We start from the raw sequence: 21,663 nt of genomic DNA, 5'->3' as shown, positions 1-21,663 counted from the left end.
GAGGTCTTTAACTTCAGAAAAGTTCAGCTATAAATTGCGACCAATCTCAGATATTGTGTAAAACAGCAGATGTTTACTTTATGTTTGTTCGCGTGTTGGTTATGACGTCATAAACGAGAAGACATTTGCCATCGAGGCCCAACAAAAATTCAATTATGTACGTACGAAGAAACCAACAACATTGGTCTAGCAGCTCTCGTAAGCTTGTAATAGTCCATTTTACAGTTGCCTGCCTGGCCTTTGAATGGTAGTGAGGCTGGAGGTGACCTTGCTTACAAACCTCCCTGCTTTATTATGTAAATACAAACTAGTCAACATTATAACAACATGATTAACAAACAACAGTGAGGTCTGTATCAAACAAGGTCACCTTCGCCTCACTTCCATTCACCAGATTACTGAGCAGACAACTGTAAAATGGCCTATTCTACAAGTTTGTACACTGTCCTCTAGTGTATAGTTTGTTACTGGTTAGGGGGCTAGGGGCATTGAACCTGTTGTTTGTTCCATTACTTTCTCGAAGGGCAGCGAGCCATTCATGTGAAACCTTCCGAGAGCTGCTACCCGCGACGCGAGAAAACTACGGAATTTTGTGCTTGACATTTTTGTGCAATTTTCATAACGTCTTGGATTCACTTTCATAACTTAAAGTTTAATTTATGCGTTAACACTATGTACAGTTCCTGCAAGAAACCACTGAAATCTCACTGAAACATAATTTCAAATTTACACGAACAGGTCAGTCAAATGAGGTTGCAGAAAAGCCATAAAACTTTGTAATCGTGCTAAGTATTTTTTGTCAGTTATGACAGGTTTTGTACCTCCCCCACCTCCTCCCTAGTCTGAATAAATTTTTTAAATTTAGACTGCAGAACATTTTCTGCTCCCGCGCCCTCGTCTCGCTCAAAATGTCCCCTCAGTGATCCCAGGCGTCCAACCCCCTTTGTTGTGCACGGTTCGCTTTGCGTTGTGGGACTGACGTGCACAGTTCGCTTGGCGTTTTGGGCTGCCCCGAGCTCCCTGTTTTCCCGCCTTTCCGCCTTAACCGTCCGGCTGATACGCGCCTGGGGACGCGGCAGCAGTGCTGTTATCTCGAATCTTTTAGATGCTGCGTTTTGTGACTTTTGTCCAGCCAACTCGCGCTAAAATCTGAACTGTTCTGCAGTCTAATCAGAGGTTTATTTTGATTTCGGCAGGTTCATTAATATAATACACTGCATTGCTTGTTAATTGCATGCAAACCGGTGCTAATTTTAACTGGCGTAGTAGACGTCTAACCTCTTAAACAGAGGCTCAGAGGCATCCAGTGGGGGGTCCGGTAAGGCTTTGTCAAACCCTTCTTTACCAACTAACCAGTAGGTAGTCACCAGGCCCTGCCTCTGTCAAAAAGAAAATGCATTGCAAATGGCATAAATAAATGATAATTAAAAGATTATTTCTAAGGATGGGCCGATACCGGTTTTTCAAAACGATACGATATCGATACGATATTTGCCTTTTTTCTCGATATCGAATCGATATCGATATTATGACGTCATTCCGTCCTGACGTCATTGGTTTGTCACGTGACCATACAAAGGACAAACTTGGTATCACATGTTAGCCAGAATGTTGCTTTTGGTCTTTTTGTTTCACTGTTTCACGATGTGGGACATCGTCAGGCAGAAAATCAAAATTGACGAGAACATCAACATTTCTTTGAGAAAATTGCATTCCTCGGTGCTGACAGAGACCGCAGGCTCAGGTCACGTGTGCAGTATCGAAAACGTATCGAAAGTGCGATATTTTCCGAAAGTATCGATACTTTTCCAATTTCAAAAATCGGTGTATCGAATATTTGGTATCGAGTATCGGCCCATCCTTAATTATTTCACTTTTCTTAACTGTGCACACCAGCTGAAAAAATTCAAGAAGTGTCAGAAGTGCCTACCTTGATTTGAACTTTTCCTCTTTCTTCCATATAAAATCCTCCAACTTCAATCAACCTTGAATATGTTTCGTTGCTGACATGGATACGCAAAGCTACAGTCTTTAGATAGGGGAACTCGTTAGAATGCGATTAAAAAAATCATGGTTATTATTTATAAGGTGTCTTAGTTTTACCCTCTGGTACACTTTGGTTTGAAAAGAAAGAGCGAACACTGTTCCTACATGTTCATCAGCAGATACTGTGCAAACGAAACGTCGTCTAATGTAACACGACTGTGCTGGGACTGCTGGTGGAAATACACAAACCTGACTCCTGACTCACTTTTAAAGTTAAAATTCAAAAGATTTCAAGGGTGTACGGAACTAAGTGGCCCTCTGGAGCTTAGCCCAGTTTACGTATCGTGAAATGAGGAGCATTTGCTCCTCATTTCACTTCTAGATCTCCCCTTCACTTCTGTCCTGCTCCCCTGGATGTGGTACTAGTCTACCGAAGGTCGTCTCCTCCCCCCCCCGCCACAGCATTTTTCAGGTTGTCCTAATAGTTCGTCGGAAATCATTTTCTTTCCAAAAAAAAAAAAAACCACCCCAAAATCCAGAATATTCCAGGGGTTAACCAGGTCTACTACTAACCAGTCAACTTTCAGTTCATAGCTAGGCGTACAAGGCTTTCGATACAGGCGTGCGTACGTTTCTCGGATCAGTTAAATACGGTGAATACTTACGCAAAGAAGTGCTCTCCATTTTAGAAGCAATGTTGACTGCGTGGCCATAAAGAAAAAAACGTGGCATGGTCACTCCAACAACGGCTGCTACCACTGGACCTGTAAAATGCATCAAGGTAAAGTGTTTTTGCATTAGTTTTCTTTTCACTACATCTGGGTGTGGAGAGGCATAGATGGCCGCGCAGGGGGTCTGACACCACGTTTTGGTGCCAAAAATATCGTGAGCGCAGGTAAAATTGGTTTGTCAAGATATTAATTCCGTCTCGTGGTGAGTTCACACATCTTTGAAACGTCTTCCGGAAACTTCGTTTATTTCGTAGAGTTCGAAAAATGATCGGAAAACGAACAACAATCGGAGAATCTTTGGAAATCGTCGGTCTAGAAACTGCTCAGAAAACAAAGTTGCTAAAACGGAAAAAAGGGAGCTCCAAATATGAAAACCTGCTGAGTATTTTTGGAAAAGTTTGCCCCCCCCCGGGGGGCCGTTCCAAAACGCTCCGCCACTTCTGAGAGGTTATAGAGCAGGTAGGTTGGATGGAAACTCGGGAACTCTGTATCGAAAATTCTTCTTGCTTAGGAGCAGCTGACCAAAACGGTCGCAAGCCTTACCAGTGTTGATGCCAATGCGCAGCTGCAGTTGATGGTCGGGCAAATGACGTAGGCGAAACACGACCATGTGACTGAGGAGCTCCAGTGCCATTCTTGCAATCTCACTCGTGTGTTTGAGCCCGTTCAACTTGGGGCAACCGCTGACAACCACGTAAGCATCACCGACAGTCTCCACCTGTAAGACATTAGCATTCGATGTTCTTTTAAAGAGGGACAACGTCACAGGATTTTAACAGATTTTTGAACAGCCAAAATTTATATTTGTGTCGTTAGAAACCTCAAAATAATAGTCCATTTTATTAACAATTGCTATTCTAGAGCACTAAAACTGTTTAAAAGCGTGTTTGGCTGCGGATGGCTCGGATGGAAATGGATTTTAACTTGAAAACGTTAGCCAACGTTTTCAAGTTGTTTCAACACGCTTTCAAAAAAATCAATATTTATAGCCAAAGTTTGATTTCTCTCCCCAAATAAAGGTTCTATCTTCAGTTAAATGTTCAAAGATAATGTTTTTCAAAGGTACAGTTGCTTAACACTTCTCAGAACAATTTAGACCAAAAATCTGAGAAATCCCCTCGACATAGTCCGTTTAAGATGGAAGCAACAGCTTAATCTGGACCAGGTTAACTAACTACATGCTGTGAAACAGATAAGCACCTAGTCATAACTAATTTGTAAGCATTTACCAGCTGTATACAGCATTGACTAACTGAAAATGTTAACTGTTTGAGAGGGCGTGTTTTGTACCGAGAACGGCAGCAAATTTACCTTGTAAACGTCAAAACGACTGATGATTTCATCAAAAGATACGTATAAATCGTTTAAAAAGTCCACAATCTGCAACAAAAGAAAAGAGATGGAGAAACAGCATTTGATTTAAATTCAATATTAAATTGTTTATTTGAATAATGCGGGAAATTTTGCCAAGGTAACTCTAAAAGCAGTTAGCTTCTTAAAGTGCACAAGAGATGAAATACTTTAATTTTAATAGAAACTTCAATTTAATCATATTTGAATGCAAAAAATGTGCAAATCGTTTTAGCCTCAAAGATGACAAGCTTAGCGACAAGAATTATTTTTAGGGAAAAAGGCCCTAAAAGAGGGATAAAATACAATGGGAGCTAAAGGGTACTTTACCATCAATTTTGCGCCCGCTTTAATATATAGATTTAGGCAAGCCTAAAAGCGGAGCTTCCCTTTAATTTCTTCAATTTTTTGCTGGGGTTACAATGTTTTCATTTTGATAAATATGCGGTTAAAGCTTTAATGAGGGTCCTGAAGGGGTAAAATGGGAACTGGGATTTGCCTATTTTGACTGGGATTTGCGTTTATTTTCACTGGGAAAATGCAGGGATTTAGGTAACTGGGACTGGGATTCGGAAACAAAAAAAATGGAAATGGGAAGCATGTCAGTACATGACGAGACCTGCATAATTTACGCTCTATAATATTCTTAAAGTCCGGCATAGACAGTTAAAACGCCGAAAATTAACTCTAAAACGAACCCACTACACTGCACGAGTGTCCATCAAGCGTCGATCAATTTTCGTGTAAGTGATTAAGTTATTCAGCGGAACTGCTATGACTGAGCATGGGCACAAATGGAATATTTAAAAGAAGTGATAGTAAGTTTTGCAGGGTAGTGGTAAGTAAGGGATAAAAACTTGATAGCTTTAGTTAAAGCTACTGAAAATTTCTATCATTTTCTACAAGACAAACGAACAAATGAAAAGTGATGTTCTCAACAGAACTAGCAGAACATGGTTTTGGATAGTCCATTCCCTGAACTATTCCTTCTGCGAACCAGGTGCGAGACGGGGACAGTCAAGGATAACTTGCATGTGCATGCTTAAAACAAACCAATGAAAAACCACAGCGACGTGTGGTGTTTCTTACATGCAACGTGTGCGCTAGGGTAAAAATAGTTTGCTAAAATGAAAAATTCAACTACGCAACAAATTAGCGCGACATCTACAAAAAAAATTGTCATAACCTTTGTCTAAAGCCGTAATACTTACTTACTTATCCTCATCGGGCCCATGAGGATTCTTGAGGCCGGCCAGAAAACTAAAACTGCGCCATCCATCCCGGTCCGCCGTCGATGCGACAGCAGCCCCCCACGAACACCAACCCAGCCGGTTTCTTTCTTTCTCCACGGTAATAAATCTCCGTAATGAATAAGTATTAAACTCACAAGTACTAATTTTTTGAATTTAACATCTGTGCGTGCGTTTCCAAAAGTGCTGTCGATTATGGTTTGGTTTCTTCAGCTTCCCCCCTTTTTTTTTGGGAGGGGTGGAGGGGGGTGGGGCTGACAGATTTCTGAGAATGCGCATGCAGGTCAATATTTCTGGACTCGCTCAACGACGCCTGTACCTGGGTTCACCGAAGGGAGAGTTCAGGGAGTGGACTACATTAAGGACAATCAAAACAACAAATAGTCAAAGTCCGGTTTTCCATACACTGGGAATTTTACTACTGGGAATGGGATTTGGACAAAAAATAGGCTGGGAAATGGGATTTGGGCAAAATTTGGGCTGGGAAATGGGATTTGGTACCCCCCTTCAGGACTCTCTTTAATGTACACGCTGGCCCATAGGTGCAAGACAAATATAAATCCATCATATAAAAAAATCTCGAGGCAGAACAACTCATGGTCTAAAAATTAATTAAGAGTTTATTTTCCCCTTTCTAAAGAATAGAAAATAATTTTAAGATCCTCTTATCGTTTTGCTTTAATACAACTCATGGCCTAAAAATTAATTAAGGGTTGTTCAGTCACGTACGCAAATTTAAAACTTATCTTTTATTTCTTACCATGTGCACAATTTAAACAAATTTAAACGTACACTAAATCATTTCTATTCAGTGTAGTTATTTGGTGTCAAAGTGGACTACACTAAAGCAAAAAAAAAATGTTTGAACTAGTATGCGGCCCTTGGTCCGCGAGTAAAAGTTATAAACTTGAATATCTTACTTGAATCAAAGCCCGATAAGCTGAAATTTTTCTTGAAGATACATTTTATGTCTCTCTTTATAATTGCAAAGTGACTGTGACCGTGCTCGCAGGTCCTTGGTCCGCACATTTGGTCCTTTATCCGCGAGTCACGTAAACAAAGTGAAAATTACTGTAAATCGCAATAATTTTCAAAAAAGTTGCAATGTTTTAGCAATATTTAAGTTATTATTTTCTATTTTTGACATTTTTAAGCTTCAGTCTTGCTGGAAGTCGTTGTTAGGTGCGAGTATAAAACAACCAGTATATTCTTCAGATTTCTTTCAGACCGAAGTCTCCAACGAAACCCGCGTCTTAATTTCTTCTCTTTATAACTCTCCAATTTAATTTTGAAACATTTGAAGCGAGGATAAATGCCGTAGCACCAATGTGTGCACCCAGTACTTAATATTTTTCTGAATGTTCGTTGTTTAAGAACATTTTTGTAATTCACAGTCAAAGGTCACGGACCAAGGATCCATATGCGAAAATTGTTTATAACTTTCATTAGTCACTAAACCGAAAATTTGCAACTCTGCAGCAAATTTCTTCGCAGATTCTGAAATCTATTGATCTATTAACCTGTTCTCCAAAAAAACACGTTATCCCGTTGCGTTTTATCTTTGCACTAGCTTAGTAAACGCGACCATGTAATTCACGGACCCGCGAAAAGTTGAAATTTTAAGAAAGGCAAATTAATACCTGTCTGTTGACAAGCGTGAATATTTCGCATCGTAACTGACAGTAAAAAAGCTAAAAATTTAACATACCAAAGAAGAATAGTCAAAGAATCATTGGAAACATTCATTTTTTGCCGAAGTTTAGATATCGAGGAAATATTAAATCATATTCGAAAAAGTCGCGGACCAAGGACCTCACGGACCAAGGACCACATACTGTACGTATGAGTCAGTTTATATTTTTCACCTCGCGCTCGAGTTAGATGGGGTAAACATGTTTTTCAGAGCAAGATTAATTTAAATAAATTTATTTTGTTCGAGCTTTTTTCTTTGTCGTCGTTTAGCACTTCGAAAAACGTCACTTATACTGTATGAATTTCTTCCGCCGAGAAAATGTAAGGCTGAAAGTCGGAATAAACTCACAGCAATAAGAAATAAACTCTCACGGCAAGGGATTAGAATTCGACTTTATTGACGGCCAAAGAAAATCAACTTACGGTAATAGATAATCGGTAAATCCATAGCAAATGAAACCAACTCAGGGGAACAAAAAAAATGAACTGACAAGTCATGTAAGCGTAAGCTTAAATGTACTACAAGTCACAGTTAAAGCGACTTAAAGGGACAAAGTAAGACTTGTATTGCTTAAGTTAAGGAAAGATCTAAACTTAATACCGACACAGAATCTATCGAAACTGCATGCGCTTAGAAAGTTAGTTTATAAACATCATGAAATTTTCTGTCATAAAATCAGGTTCAGCAATTCAGTACAGGTTGTTACCTTGCATCAGGTTCCTGTATCTTTCTTCAGCGTACTTGATCCATGCAGTGTTTAGCTTCGTTTTTACACAATCATTGCTAAAGTTGTTGTATTCTTGATGTTGATGACCGAAGATCAACCTCGTCCCCAGGGCCTTTTCAAAATGGCGTCTCGTCACGAACCACGATACGGGTGTGTGTCACAAATTAAGCGTTTGTCACTGCGTTGTAAGAGGCCAGATTTGTTTGTACTGTAAGTTTAATGTACGGTAGTCACTACAAAACCGCTCTTTTGGAACCGGTTTCTTGCTAGATTTGTTAATTCTACTTACGGGGGTAGCAATCTGTAGAGGATTTTCTCGTTCTTTTGTTTTTCTTCGTTAAGCTGCCTGGTTCGTCCCTCTACCAGCTGTTCCGAGTGGTTGGCGTGTTTTTCCATCATGGTAACCATGTTCTCGATGATGTTTGTTCCTCTGAAAAAAAAAAACGAAGCCAGTCAAAATCAATAGGGGGAATCTTTGTTTACAAAATTCTTTTCATTAGCATATGCACTTCACTTTCTGATCAAGCTACAAAATATCAATTCTGAATATTGAAAGTACATGGTATGATTAACTTTCGCTAAAGATTTGAGCCCGATGTATTAAATATTCCGTGATGCAGGTTAAAAAACTTGATACTTTACAAAGAATGTATGGGCTCATAAGCGCTGTCAGATATTTTGCAGTTTTTAAACGCTTATATCTCCTTGAATATTGCACACAAATAGCTGACAAATTCGCCGATAATTAAGTTACACAAGCTCTTTACAAAACTGGAGAGACTTAATACATAACATGATGCCTTGTCTACGCAAATTCGTATATTTATGAGGCAAAATGTAACGAATGGCGTCAATAAAGATCGCCCTATATCAGAACAGAGCTGTATGTAGCTAAAGGGAAGTACCTGCCGACGTTTTTCAACCCACATCACGCCATCTTAAGCGATTCTGTTTTAAGTGTTTCTGTCATGTAAGGTCGCGCTATTTAAGGTTTTTCAGTTATGCTACAACACGCTTATTTTGGCGATTTTGTCTCGTCACGTTGCGCTTTTTTAGTTGTTTTATGTCACGTTATGTAGACTAAGATATGCCGTTCATCTACCCTGCTATCTGCGTGAACATTATATTTATTCATATGTATTTTGCAATGAACAAAAAGCTAGCTGTTCATCATGAAAGCTTCACACCAATTCGCTGTACCTGCCGCTTATTTTCTTGAGTCGCTCCACAATGCGGTAAATATGTGGTCGTTCCTCAGGATCGTCATCCCAACAATCCACCATCAGCTCAATGTATTCTGGCTTCATTTCCATAGACGGGATGTTGGGTCGGAATGGCGGATCTTCGTGCGCCACAACACGGTGAATTATCACTGTTTAAGAGACAAAGCGGAGATGCAGCACGTAAGATGCTGCTAGAATTTTTAGGAGAGAGTTAAAATCCGCCCTTGCATTAGGCAATGTGCATCTTGGCTCCCAGTTTTGCGATAAATCGCTAACGGTAACACCGCCTAGGTAACGCAATAAAAGACAATAAAGTAATACATTCACTTCGCATTGATAATTTGCACGAGTAAGCGCCAAGGGTAGCATCACCTAAGCCACGACAACTACACCGAAGACGACATCTACTAAGGGCCTGTTTACAAGCAGGTAGGGTAACCCTAGGTGCTAGGGTTACCCTAGCAAGCGGGTTAGAAGATAGCCCGGGTTTACAAAAAATTCGCAGGTAGGGTAACCCTACTTACCCTGGTCAACTTACACCGGTTACGCTTCAGTTAACCTTGTAAAATTTTGTCCTAAGAAGCTGTTATTTGAAAATAATTCCGTTCCAGTGCAAAAATACGACAAATTGTGAATGAACACGATGTTTCTTGGTCACAATTCGCTGTTTTTGTCGGTATTTTTAAACATATTTAGCTTTTTGGAGCCAAAAAAAAAGTTGTCCCGGGTAGGCGAGTTATCCCTAGCAGAGCGTTTACAAGGCGCTAGGGTTACCCTAGCAGCTAGGGTAACCCTAGCACTCAGCTAGGGTTACCCTAGGTGCTAGGGTAACCCTAGCGCCTTGTAAACACGTCGATGAAAAAAAGACGAAATGTGGGAGCGCTAGGGTAACCCTATGTGCTAGGGTTATCCGCCTGCTTGTAAACAGGCCCTAAGAAATATTATATGCGACGATCTAGATTCGACTCAGCTTGTCTCTTGATGTCCGGCAGACTGTCAGGGACCGCGGAGAGGGAGGGGCTAGGGGGGCTTTAGCTCCCCCACTTTTTTCAGTAACAAGAAAAAAATTATAATGAATTAAAAAACAAATGAAAAATTACTGAAAAAAAATCGTTTCTGGACGCCATATTTAGTTTGTAAAGGACGAAAGTAATAGCAAATACTATTGCCAAAATAAACTCGCCTTCAACTTAGATACATAAATGCGGACAATTGTCTTAAAGGTTTTCAGTTATAATCGAAAAATGTGAGGCTACTACAAGATCATACCCTTTATTAAAAACTGGCTTTTTAGAGGCGATTGGACTTCTCATGTAAAAAGGCCTGTTTCATCATTGGTCAGTTTCGATCCGAAGTTTACGCTAAAGGTAATTCATTTTGAACAATGAAAGTGAAATTGTCTTTTCTGTTTTCCTTCGTTCTGGTAACATCCCAGTTGCGGGTGCTTCAACATGGTGAGAAAGGTTCGTGTCTTGATGTAAGTCAGTGAGTAGAAGAACGTTATGTGGAGCAACGTCTCCTTATCGCAACGTCTTCTCGATTTAAGCAATATTTTAAAAAAAAACATTTTTCCCGGAGAAGAATGCCCCCGGAACCCCCTCTCCCTCCCCCCCAGTTGGCTCACGCTTCCGCGTTCGTCTACCCTGGGTGTCAGAGAGTTTTTTTCTTTTGCCGCGAAAAACGGCGGCGAAGCCGCGATCATTGATAGAGTGATAGGGTGGCGAAGCCACGATCGAACGAGCGAAAAAAAATTTTTTGCTCGCCACGATTGGGGCTTCGCCGCTCACAAATATAGTAGCGTCTTTCCTGCAAAAAAGAAAAAAACCCTCTGGCATCCAGGGTAGCGTTTGACTTTAAGCCCCCCCCCCCACTCAAATTCTTCCTGCGCGGTCCCTGACTGTTGGTTCACATTCTCCATGAAACGCGGATGTTCGCAATCACACGATGTCGTATTGCAGAGGAAGGTAAAGAATTGTACCAATATATACAATCTACCAATATGTCTATCAGTATTTAGAATATAGCCGCTGTATATGTGCGTTGGAATTCTAGCGACCTTTATTTTTTATTTAGCTAAACAAGCCGGACTCTAGGAACGCTTTGAGGTAAGGAAATATTTAATTTTTAGCCACAAACTCAAGACAGAGCACTTCACTTTTGCTCTCTTTAAATCGAAATTAGCAGCGAATATGAAAAACTCACTGCGAAACGAACGCATTAAAATTTCGAATAGAAATAAGCTGACCAAACTTGAATGCGTAAATATATTTACTAGGTTTGTCGGCTTTGTTAGCCTTTCAAAATCTTTTGTTGGTCGGGAAAAAAAAATTATGAATTTGAAATATGAATGAAATGTATCTTTGTTTATTTACGAGGAAGTCACACACTGTGAAAGCAACACCTTAATACAACAAAATTCACATCACACGTATTTCGAAGAGCTTACCTGACGGTATGAGAGATAATTTTCCCACAAATAAGTTATCCACAGAAAGACAACCACGGCAAGCAGGACGTCCACCATCTTGAAGAGAAGTGTGCCTGCGATCCATCAAAGCAGCAAGCTTCCGTGTAACGTAATGCGTAACTGCGCAATTCAATCCCAGTCTCTCGCAACAGAGCAAGAGGAAATTTTTTGTTATCATTGTTGTCATACAGGTTTTTCATAACGATACGATATCGATACGATATTTGCCTTTTTTCTCGATATCGATATCGATATCGATATAATGACGTCATTTCCGTATTGACGTCAATGGTATGTCACGTGATTTGTCTGACCATACAAAGGACAGTCCTGGCATTATAAATGTTAGCCACGAATGTTGATTTTTGGTCTTTTTGTTCCATTGTGGACTAGATCAAGTCAAGGCAATAGAAAAATCCAAATATTGACAAGAAAATCAATATTTGTTTGCGCAAAAGTGCATTTTTAAACCTCAGGTGCTGACCAGAAGACCGCAGGCTCGCGTCACGTGTGCAGTATCGAGAACGTATCGAAAGTGCGATATTTTTCGAAAGTATCGATACTTTTCAAAATTGTCAAAATATCGATGTATCGAATATTTGCTATCGAGTATCGGCCCATCCTTATTGTTGTGGCGACGTAATCATGCGATACTGTGGGATTATTGGATTTCAAATATACTAAAAAGAACAAATTGTGTATCGCCATACAGCTACGATTTTAATAAACTACATAGGCCTTTCGACCTTAACGGTCCTCTTCAGTGTAGTAACATTTGAAATGGCAACGACCAGTAACATGATATTACAGAACAGACAGGGTGTGTCGAGATATTTATAAACTATTATTGGATTTCATCATCTTGACGCAGTGTTTAGGATTCCGGTGCGGTAGATCATCTTTAGCCGTGTAGTTTTGGATTGTTCTCGAGCTGATGTAGGGTAAAAATGGGCAACGGAGCGAATTCAAGACCCGAAAATCCTGTCGTGATGCAACCGTCAGCGAGAGCCGTCCCGCAAGCGAATGGTTACGGTTCCTCTAGCGGCTATGTTGCTAACGGTGGTGAGACATATGATGGGAGATTACAACCCCATTACGGTTCTCACACTCAATATTCGGGCGATCCTGGGTTAAGAAATGGCTTGGGATCACATCATTCGGGTTCTTATGACTCTGATTATTATGGCAACTATGGGGTAAACCAGAACGTCGAACGCTCGATCGGTCCGTATTCCAGTTCGAATTCTCGATCGCATCACAGGAAGGAGAGACACGACAGGAATTATCGGGATTCTTCTACAAGTCATCAGTCTGCCCTGTCGTCACACCATCATTCCAAAAGAGCAACAACTAACGGTCAATACAGGAATGGAAATCAACGAGCCAATATAGCAGAGAGAAATGCCAATTCAACTTCAGATGACATTTTGTTTGAAGTTTTCCACTGTGATAAAACAGGAAGAGATTACAGTGTGATCAATGTGGATGGAATGAGGTATCTCGTTGACTCCTGGAATACAGGTAAAGCAGCAACAAGTGTTTTGTGGGGAAGGGTTGAGGGCAGTAGCAGATTAAGTGGGGGGCCCAATCATCCAGATCCTGCAATAAGGGGGGGGGGAGGGGTGCTCTCAAAAATAATTTTCTCGGCCCTACGAGCCTCTGTTTTGCCTAAAAATACATGTATTTAACGTGGGGGCTCGGGCTCGGGCCCGGGCCCGGGCCCCTGGGCCCTTTCCCTAGATCCACCACTGGAGAGTGGGATATATACTGACAGCACTCGAAATTAGCGGTTGTCCGGTCGTCCGAGACGACTAAAAGTGCGTTCGGGCAACCAGTTTTTTTAGAAAATTATAGGCCTGGTTGCCCGAGAAAAAACCGCCGGACAACCAGAGAACTTACATGACTGTGATCACCCAACAGAATAAACGAAAGAAGTTATAAATTAAAAACACGAAAATAGCTTTAAATAGCTCTCTTCTAATCGATGGAATCCACCACAATTCTTAGAAAAAGGAAATCGAAGGTTTTTGAGTTTGTCGAGTTCAATAAGCCAGCAGGATAAGCTTGCCGAGTTGTTTTCAGACACGTACAGACTTCGTCGAAATATTTTGGTGCACGTGTGTTGACAGTGTCTAATTAATTACGCATGCAGTTTTGCATGACTTCAAAATTCACAATGTGTTGGTGCTTTTGAATGCATTTCTTGCCTTCATCTTGAATGAAATTCAATTCTCAGCAAAGTTTTATTCAAGTTTCTTTCATATTTCAATCCTAAGTTTGGAATTTTTGGCTTTTTTAAGCGAACAGATTTGACACCCACGTGTAATCTGAGACGCGTCTTGTCTGGGAATAAATTTATATTTAGCTGTTTTGAGTTCAGTGTGTTTTTGCAGGTGTAGGGTTTTAAAAAATTACTACACCGCTTCTGAAAGTATAAAGGAGTATTTCCATTAACGTTTAAAGTAAGTGAAAGTGTTGCGTAGTTTTGTTAAGATGAGCTGTTTTTCACCGCTATGAATGTAAAATAAATGTTATCGTCTCACGGCCTGAGAACAAAATAACCGGCACGCATACATGCATGCACAGGCGATGACGCTTTACAATGATCCCAGAAATTGCATTTTTCTTATTCATTTTAATTTTTATTTGCCTTGACTACAAAACGAACCTCCAATGCAATACATTACAAACTTACAGTATGATAAGATAAATACATTAAATCATTATGAACTTCGTCATTTAGCAACAGAAAGGCCCAGGATTGATTTCCACACCTAGTCGATACTGAAGATTGTGTGACACTACCGTATTGAAATGGTCTGAAATGTAATGAAGTCAACACCGCTTACTAGAAATAGGGTAGAAGTTCTTTCTTAATTTCTTAATTCTTAATTCTGGCTTCTCGTACAAATAGGAATACGGATACCGTCACTGTTTTGTTTTTAATGGCTTGAGATAAATACCCGAATAAATATTATCAAAAGCAGTAAAATGAAGATGGCGAGTCGCGAAGGGAAAAGAAAAGAAAATTAACTTAAACTTAAATATTATCGACAACAATGCACGTCAAAGGTTAAGCAAACAAAGATTTCAGATAGCTCACCTTTGCAATCTAATCAAGATACTGCTGCCATCGGTCTCCCTTTTGGAAAGGTTTCAAAAGTTATGACACTAACCGGCCTTCACTCGTCAAATTCAACATTAGTCAAGTTAGTCTGCCATCACGTATGCCGACTTCGGTAGAAAAGGTCTTTAAGCGAGCTCACAATTATCCAGTACATCATTCTCCCTTGAACCCAAAACTCTGTTTAACTGTACGTTAGAAATCAAACGCGTTTTGCCGATGGATGCTCTTAAAGTTGATTCAGTACTCATGACAATCAAAGATGGCGTACCAAAACTGAGTAAACAACAAAGTGCCTAGTTCCCAGTGCTACTCGGTTGGAGTAATCGTAACATTGCCCGTCCACGGGCCACAGCATATAGGCGTTGCGTCACCGCCTAAAAACACTTAATACAGACAACCAAGTTCTCAGCAGGGCAACCAAACTCAAGGGTTAGGTTGTCCGGCATTTGCCATAAGGACAACCTGGATTTTTTTCTAATTTCGAGCACTGTATACATGTCTACATGTACATGTACATACCCCGGCGTTGGGTGGTTGCTGGACCAGAAAATCCTTACTCTGTACTACACATCTAGACTTCAAACTGCCAATTGTATTACCTGTTCTAGACTAAATACAGTCAAACATCTTGCTAGCGACCACCAGAAATGTCAAGCCTGATCAACATTTCCTTGAGCAACATGGGTATTTGTAAACAAATCTCCTATTTTAGACTATCTACATTGTAATTGGTATTGGTCATAAAGGAGTGGGTAGTGTACAGTGGGCTTGAACATGTATCTGTAAGTGTATCCTTTCCTGAATACCGAGTTCTTTCAAATTCAAGTACATGTATGATGCAAGTGGTCTGATTCCAAATGTGGGATGGGTTTTGATTGCTTTGTATGATTCATTCTATTTGGTGACTGAATCTATACCACCTGGTTATTGAAGTCTCAAGATATACATGTACATGTAACACTAGATGTATTTCCAGGCACCTTCCATTATGGCATACGTTTTTCTAATTTTCCAACCAGCTTGCAAATCCAAACAAACTGTTTTCGCCTAAATCAGAAAATTGAAGAAATAATAAAAGAATGACAAGTACAGAGTCAGTTGACAGCTGCTAATCTTTTTTTGCTTTGCAGCTGATGAATTGCGGCCATTTCCTGAAGAATGGTATCAACATGGCTACATAGAAAGTAATAAAAGGCCAGGGACAGTCCACTACATGTATGAGGAAGAGCCTAATGGTACGGCACCGCCCGATGACACCTGGGTACCAAGATGCGAAGATGACCGCATGGGAATAATAGACCATCCACATAGAGGTACACATGACTTTATTTTGTGGTGTGGCACAGTGATTTTGCGTATGCTTTGTGATTGTTCAGTTTGCTGCCTATAACTTGTGGTCCAGACAGCAAATAATAGTGTGCAAAACTGCTTTGTCCATATTAAAAAGGAAATATTGATTGGATTTTTTTTGGCAAAATTCAGACTGTTCAGGGGAACAATGAGAATGCTCATTTTCTTCCTGATCCATCGTTATCTCAATTCGTGCTGTAAGTTATGGGCCTTCATTGTTTTCTCCCTGTTTATGCCCCGCATGCTTTGTGCTTGCGCCATAAAAAGGCAAAATTAGGGTGAGTGGTGTTCATTTTCTCCTTGTTACTGTTGAGTGCTTATTAATTTTCACAAGGGTACATGTAATCATCATCTAATTGTCCTTACATAATGAAACAATGCCAAGCACATAGTACCACAAAGGAGGGGCTTGAAGGGGAAAAATGGGAACTGGAAATGCCCAAACCTAGAAATTCAACTTTTGGTCTCCACTCCTTTACTTATCTGGCAACAAAAGAATGGAATTCTCTACCCAATTTTATAAGGCTGTGCAACTTATCAGACTTCAAAAGGAACATCAGGAAAGCCAATTCATGAAGCGTGTAAATGACAATTTTTATAATTAGTTTATAAGTCAATTTTAAATATGTAAATAGTAATTTTTATTTTAATCTTTTGTTATAAAATATTTCGTTCTCGAAAATATTAGCTTGTCAAGCTACTCTAAATTCGAGTTTAAATAAAGTTTTATTATTATTATTATTATTATTATTATTATTATTATTATTATTAACTGGATTTGGGCAAATTTTTACTGAGAAAATGGGATTTGGGTCACTGGGACCCAAAATCATTAACGATACAACTGGTGTTGGGAATGGAAAATTGGCAAAACAGAAGGCTGGGAAATGGGATTTTATACCCCCCTTCAGGACCCTCAGATAGGTGATGAGAACAAATAAACTCATTAACAAGGGGATATCATCTTGATGTAATGTCGACTTCTCAGTAGTAACTTAACAAACATTTATTAAAATCAGGAAGGAAAATGATATCGAATTATTTTTTCTTCTTTTGTTTTTTATCTTCATTTAGGACTATTGAAAACGTACTTTGAAGAAACCAAGTTGAATGTTCTCAATGTGTACGACCATGGCTCAGGTACATGGCTGAAGATGCCTTTATCATGGGAGCTGTATCTCATAGACATAAAATCACATGTAGCCGCTATTCAGGAGGCATTTCCAGACTGGGACGATCAGTTTGAGATCCTTGCGTTGTTGAGACAGTGTAACTATGACCTCGAGGAGGTCACGAAAACCTACATAACACTGCTAGCGGACGATACAACAGGCAAGGGAGTGAAATCAAAGCATAAAAGCAGCTCGGGCTCAAGTAAAGAACATGCGGCGGAGATTGAATTTTTGAAAGAGAGAATTGAACAACTCGAGGAGCAGCTACGAGAAAAGGATTCTAAGTTGCAAGATTCCCAAAAAGCGAACGCGGACTTGCAAGCAAAGTTAAAATCTTCCGATGACATGGCCAGAAAGCTTCAAATCAAAGGTACTAGTTTGCAGCGTGAGATACAGCAGTTGAAATCTGCGCCAATCCCAGCAGCCCAACCTCAACTGCCTATTCCAACAGCTCCTCCTGCTTCAAAAGAGCAAAAGATTTCAAAAGATACTTGTCGAAACATCAGGTCGACAGCTCAGCTCTTTTCTCAGATGTTAGTGGAATTAAGGAATTGCTTTACAAGCGAAATGGAAGGTATTGCTTCAGTTTTGGATCGAGCTCAGAGCTCTTTGCGAAAGATGAAGCTTATGGACCAAGGTTCTAGCAAAGAAATCATTGAACTGCGTGTTCTGTACCACAGGGAAGTACTACAGAGAAAGCTTCTCTACAACAAACTCCAAGAACTCCGCGGCAACATCCGAGTTTTCTGCAGGTGCCGTTACGATCCAAGTGCTGACAATGTGATGAATTTCACCTCAGATCAGGACTTGAGTTTGGTGTCAGCTCAAGGACAAAAAAAGATCTTCAGATTCGATCGGGTGTTCTCTCCTTCCAGTACACAAGAGGAAGTCTTCCAAGACACGGTTCCACTTATTACGTCATGTGTTGACGGGTACAATGTTTGCATTCTTGCGTATGGTCAGACAGGTTCGTGAACATTGTTCTCGGTAATTACAGTTCCACTAGGGACTGGTCAATAAGTACAGGGGGGGGGGGGGGGTGGGCCGGAGCAGAAAGGGGGTGGGTCATCAGTTTTTGAGCCCTCGAAAAGGGGTGGGTTATGTAATTTTGATATACACGTAGGGGGTGGGTCATCTTATTTATTCACTTACTTTTAACTGTTATAGTTCCAAGAAAAGTTGTATTCATCAGTATATAAAATTGATAAATTTCTCCATGTAAGCAGTTTTAAATGAATTTCTAGCGATTTCAAAAGGCCCAAATATAAAATTTTCCCGGGGGAGCATACCCCCTGACCCCCCTAGATGGCTTGTAATCATATCATTAGTTTTACCTGACTCTCTTCAACCTGCATAGATTCACGCTGGGCTTTAGGCCTTTAAATACCAGTAAACTATTTTATTACACAACTAAGGTGGTCCGAGGGCTAATAACTAAATCAGTCAATCAGATTACTTAATTTCCGGTCCCGCGAGGGCCGATATTTTCCAAGTATCGGACCGGGTTTTGTCCCGGATGATCCCGCGCTAATTCCCTCGCGATTTAGCGCAAGATTTTTGCTAGATTTTGTTGCAAGATTTTTTCGGAGTTTTTATTGCTTTGAAAATGAAATGACCTTAAACACAGAAATAAATAGCGAGCGTAAAAGTTCTGCCGCACATTGTTTTCCACGACATCTACCGGGTAGCAATTCCCACTACACAAAGTTTCTAGTCGTGTAATAAATCTCTTATTAACCAAGCTTGCTCGGGACCGTACTGTCAAGACCTCGGGCTAATATTCGCCCAGTACGGCCCTCGCGCGTGGTTAATAAGATATATTTCTCAAACAATTTGCAAATATGAATGATGGACAGTGGTTGTATTTTATTTATGTTATTAATTTCTGTATAAAAATATGAACTCTTCAATATATAATTGATTATGAATTAATATCATATACTGATTCAGTTTTTTTGCATATGTTTGTGTCTAAATTTCCCCATGGACTTTACACACAAATATGTGGAAAACTTACAAAAGGCTAGTATGAGAAGTGATAAATTCATCCTTCTTTGGCGTGTCAAGAAATGGAAAAAAGACGTACATGGAACAGCAGTGTCCATCAGGGAAAATGTCTATGTAGGGAATTTCACTTAAAAAGCTGAAGTCAAATAAAAAATCTCCAACCCCTAACAGATGATAAAGAAATGATAGGTCCCTTGATTTTTTTTTAGCAAAGGGGGTGGGTCATGTAATTTTTAACCCCCTGTCAGGGGTGGGTTAGTCGGTTTTGAGCCAGACGGAAGGGGGGGGGGGCAAATTTTTGAGCCACCACTTTTCCAATTGCTCCGGCCCACCCCCCCCCCCCCCCCCTGATACTTATTGACCAGTCCCCTAGCTCTGAGAAAATTACAACAAAGCAAATAATGAAATAAACCAATCAGAACTCAAAGCAAAAGCATGTGACCCATGGCTAGCGCGGAAAAAACGATAAACGCGCATCACCAGGTCACAATTGATTTTGGCTTTGCTTGCGATTGGCTGAAACGCCACCATGTTGCTAACGGTTTAAGACGTTTAACGATTCCTCGATATAACGATGTGGTTTCGCCAGTCCCTTGGTACATCGTTTATATATCAGGGTTCCAATCGGCAATGTATTTGTCTAGGTTTACTGGCCATTTTGTTTATTTGTTTGCATTTAAGTTTCACACTGTAAAGCCACGTCTACATTCCTAGTTTTATCTAGACAGCTTTTCTTTATTCTTATTGTATTTTATGTTTTATCTTAGCCTTTCATACCCGGCAGTACAAGTGTCACAAGTTACAGGAAGCGGGAGTTCCGATACGTACCCAATCCCTTCCCTAATCCTCCACCCCTATGTCACTTCCAGGGCCGGAGTGAACGCTCTCCTAGCGTATTGTTTTTATTTTAATTTTCAGGGGCAGGGAAGACTTACACGATGATGGGAACAGACAAAGATCCTGGCGTAAACATCCGATCCATTCTGGAACTTCTCCGAGTATGCGACGAGCGAACAAACGTGGATTATTCTATGTGCGTGTCCATCGTAGAGGTGTACAACGAGACGGTTAGAGATCTACTCAGTGAGAACAGCAGCTCACAGCAACTGAATATTCAGATGAGGAACAAACAACTTGTCATCACCGATGTCACTGAGGTTGAAGTCAAGTCTGCAGCCGACATCAAAAGCATAATGCAGAAAGGTGATGTACATATTTATTCTCTTCACTGATTGCCATACCTCTATTTTGATGTTTGTTCTGATAATTTGGTGGTTTGTAAAAAGAAGCGAAACGAAAACGAAAACCTTTACAGAAGTTATACCGTAAAATTCCGATACTAAGCCTGAGTTCAAATTTGTTGAGAAATTTTCGGAGGTAGTTGTTATTTGTGACTAAGGGGGGAGGGGCTTTTCATCGGGAGGAATTTGCGTATCGCAAATGTTTAGGTTTATATTTGGAAGGGATGCGTATAGGAATGCCGAATGGGAAAAATTTCTAATCGTAACAACCAGAAACACAAAACAAGTTTTACTGTCGTTAAATGAACATGATAAGTTTTTTAAACCCACTGTAATGGCAAAAAATACAAAACAAGCTTTATAGTAGTGGGCCTATAATCGGTAGTAGTTTTGTCTGTTCTCAAGAGTTCAATCTAATATAAAACCATTGATGATGGAGGAGCGGGGAGGTGCTTTTATCGGAAGGATTTTTGAGTCTGTGATTTGGGGGTGGGGGTCAATTTTGGGGGACTACTTCGTGTTTCCGTGATTTGCAATTGTGAGTAGAAGTCGAAAACTCGTCGGGTTCATTCGTAGTGTTTGACACAGAACGAAATTTTTCCGTTAACTAACGATATTTTGTTACTGGATTTTCAGGGGACATGAATCGTTCCGTGGGAGCAGCCAAAATGAACACTAACAGTTCCCGCTCCCATTTACTTCTTCTTTTGAGACTCCAAGGCACAGACCACGTGACAAATGCCGTCACGCGCGGCACGCTGACCCTCGTAGACCTTGCGGGCTCAGAGAGGATTTCCAAGACCGAGGCTACTGGACAGAGGCTGGTCGAAGCGGCGGCCATCAACAAATCGCTTTCAGCGCTCGGCCAAGTATTTGCGGCGTTGCGAACAAATGCCATGCACGTTCCGTACAGGAACTCCAAGCTAACCCAGCTGATGCAGAATTCCCTAGGAGGTGATGGTAAGGCGTGCATGTTCGTCAACGTCAGCCCGCTTGCGAGAAACCTCAGCGAGACCGTAAGCACGTTACAATTTGGGTCAGCGGCAAAGCAAGTGGAACTTGGGAAGGCCACACAAAACGTTACTCAAGCGCTCAAGAGAAACTAACCCAAATAAATTCTGGGACTATAACTCGATAAGGTTGGATGGATGCCCAAAAAATTGCCAGAATTTAATTGATCATTTCTACCATAAATGTAATAAGGGATAAAGTATTTTTCATCGACATAAGTCCAAAAGCCGTGGGTTTTAAATTTTTATATTCCTGCTACCAATTTATAGGGGGACAAAAAAATTTTCATCGACCAAGTCCAAGAGCGTTGGATTTTAATAACTTATAA

General features: G+C 40.4%; 2 protein-coding genes across 2 annotated transcripts; one reads left to right on the top strand and one right to left on the bottom strand.

Moving 5' to 3' along the window:
• Window positions 1–461: 461 nt before the first annotated feature.
• LOC144657882 (atrial natriuretic peptide receptor 1-like) lies at window positions 462–11,605 on the bottom strand. Its single transcript, XM_078518239.1, has 8 exons — window positions 11,407–11,605; window positions 8,938–9,109; window positions 8,101–8,167; window positions 4,029–4,097; window positions 3,261–3,435; window positions 2,652–2,750; window positions 1,931–2,022; window positions 462–1,379 (listed from the first exon to the last, which is right to left on the bottom strand). Exons 1-8 carry the CDS (start codon window positions 11,603–11,605, stop codon window positions 1,254–1,256), a joined length of 999 nt encoding a protein of 332 aa, XP_078374365.1. The 3' UTR covers window positions 462–1,253.
• Window positions 11,606–12,374: 769 nt separating this feature from the next.
• LOC144655939 (uncharacterized) lies at window positions 12,375–21,656 on the top strand. The gene is made up of 5 exons (XM_078516128.1): window positions 12,375–12,948; window positions 15,685–15,867; window positions 16,979–18,043; window positions 20,002–20,286; window positions 20,961–21,656. The coding sequence occupies exons 1-5, from the start codon at window positions 12,375–12,377 to the stop codon at window positions 21,428–21,430; spliced, it is 2,577 nt and encodes an 858-aa protein (XP_078372254.1). The 3' UTR covers window positions 21,431–21,656.
• The last annotated feature ends 7 nt before the right edge of the window (window positions 21,657–21,663 follow it).

Source organism: Oculina patagonica, chromosome 6 (genome assembly GCF_052425735.1).
Source record: "Oculina patagonica isolate OP01 chromosome 6, crgOcupat, whole genome shotgun sequence".
NCBI lineage: Eukaryota > Metazoa > Cnidaria > Anthozoa > Scleractinia > Oculinidae > Oculina > Oculina patagonica.
Note: the sequence above shows the minus strand (reverse complement) of the source record. Positions and strands in the feature narration are given on the sequence as shown.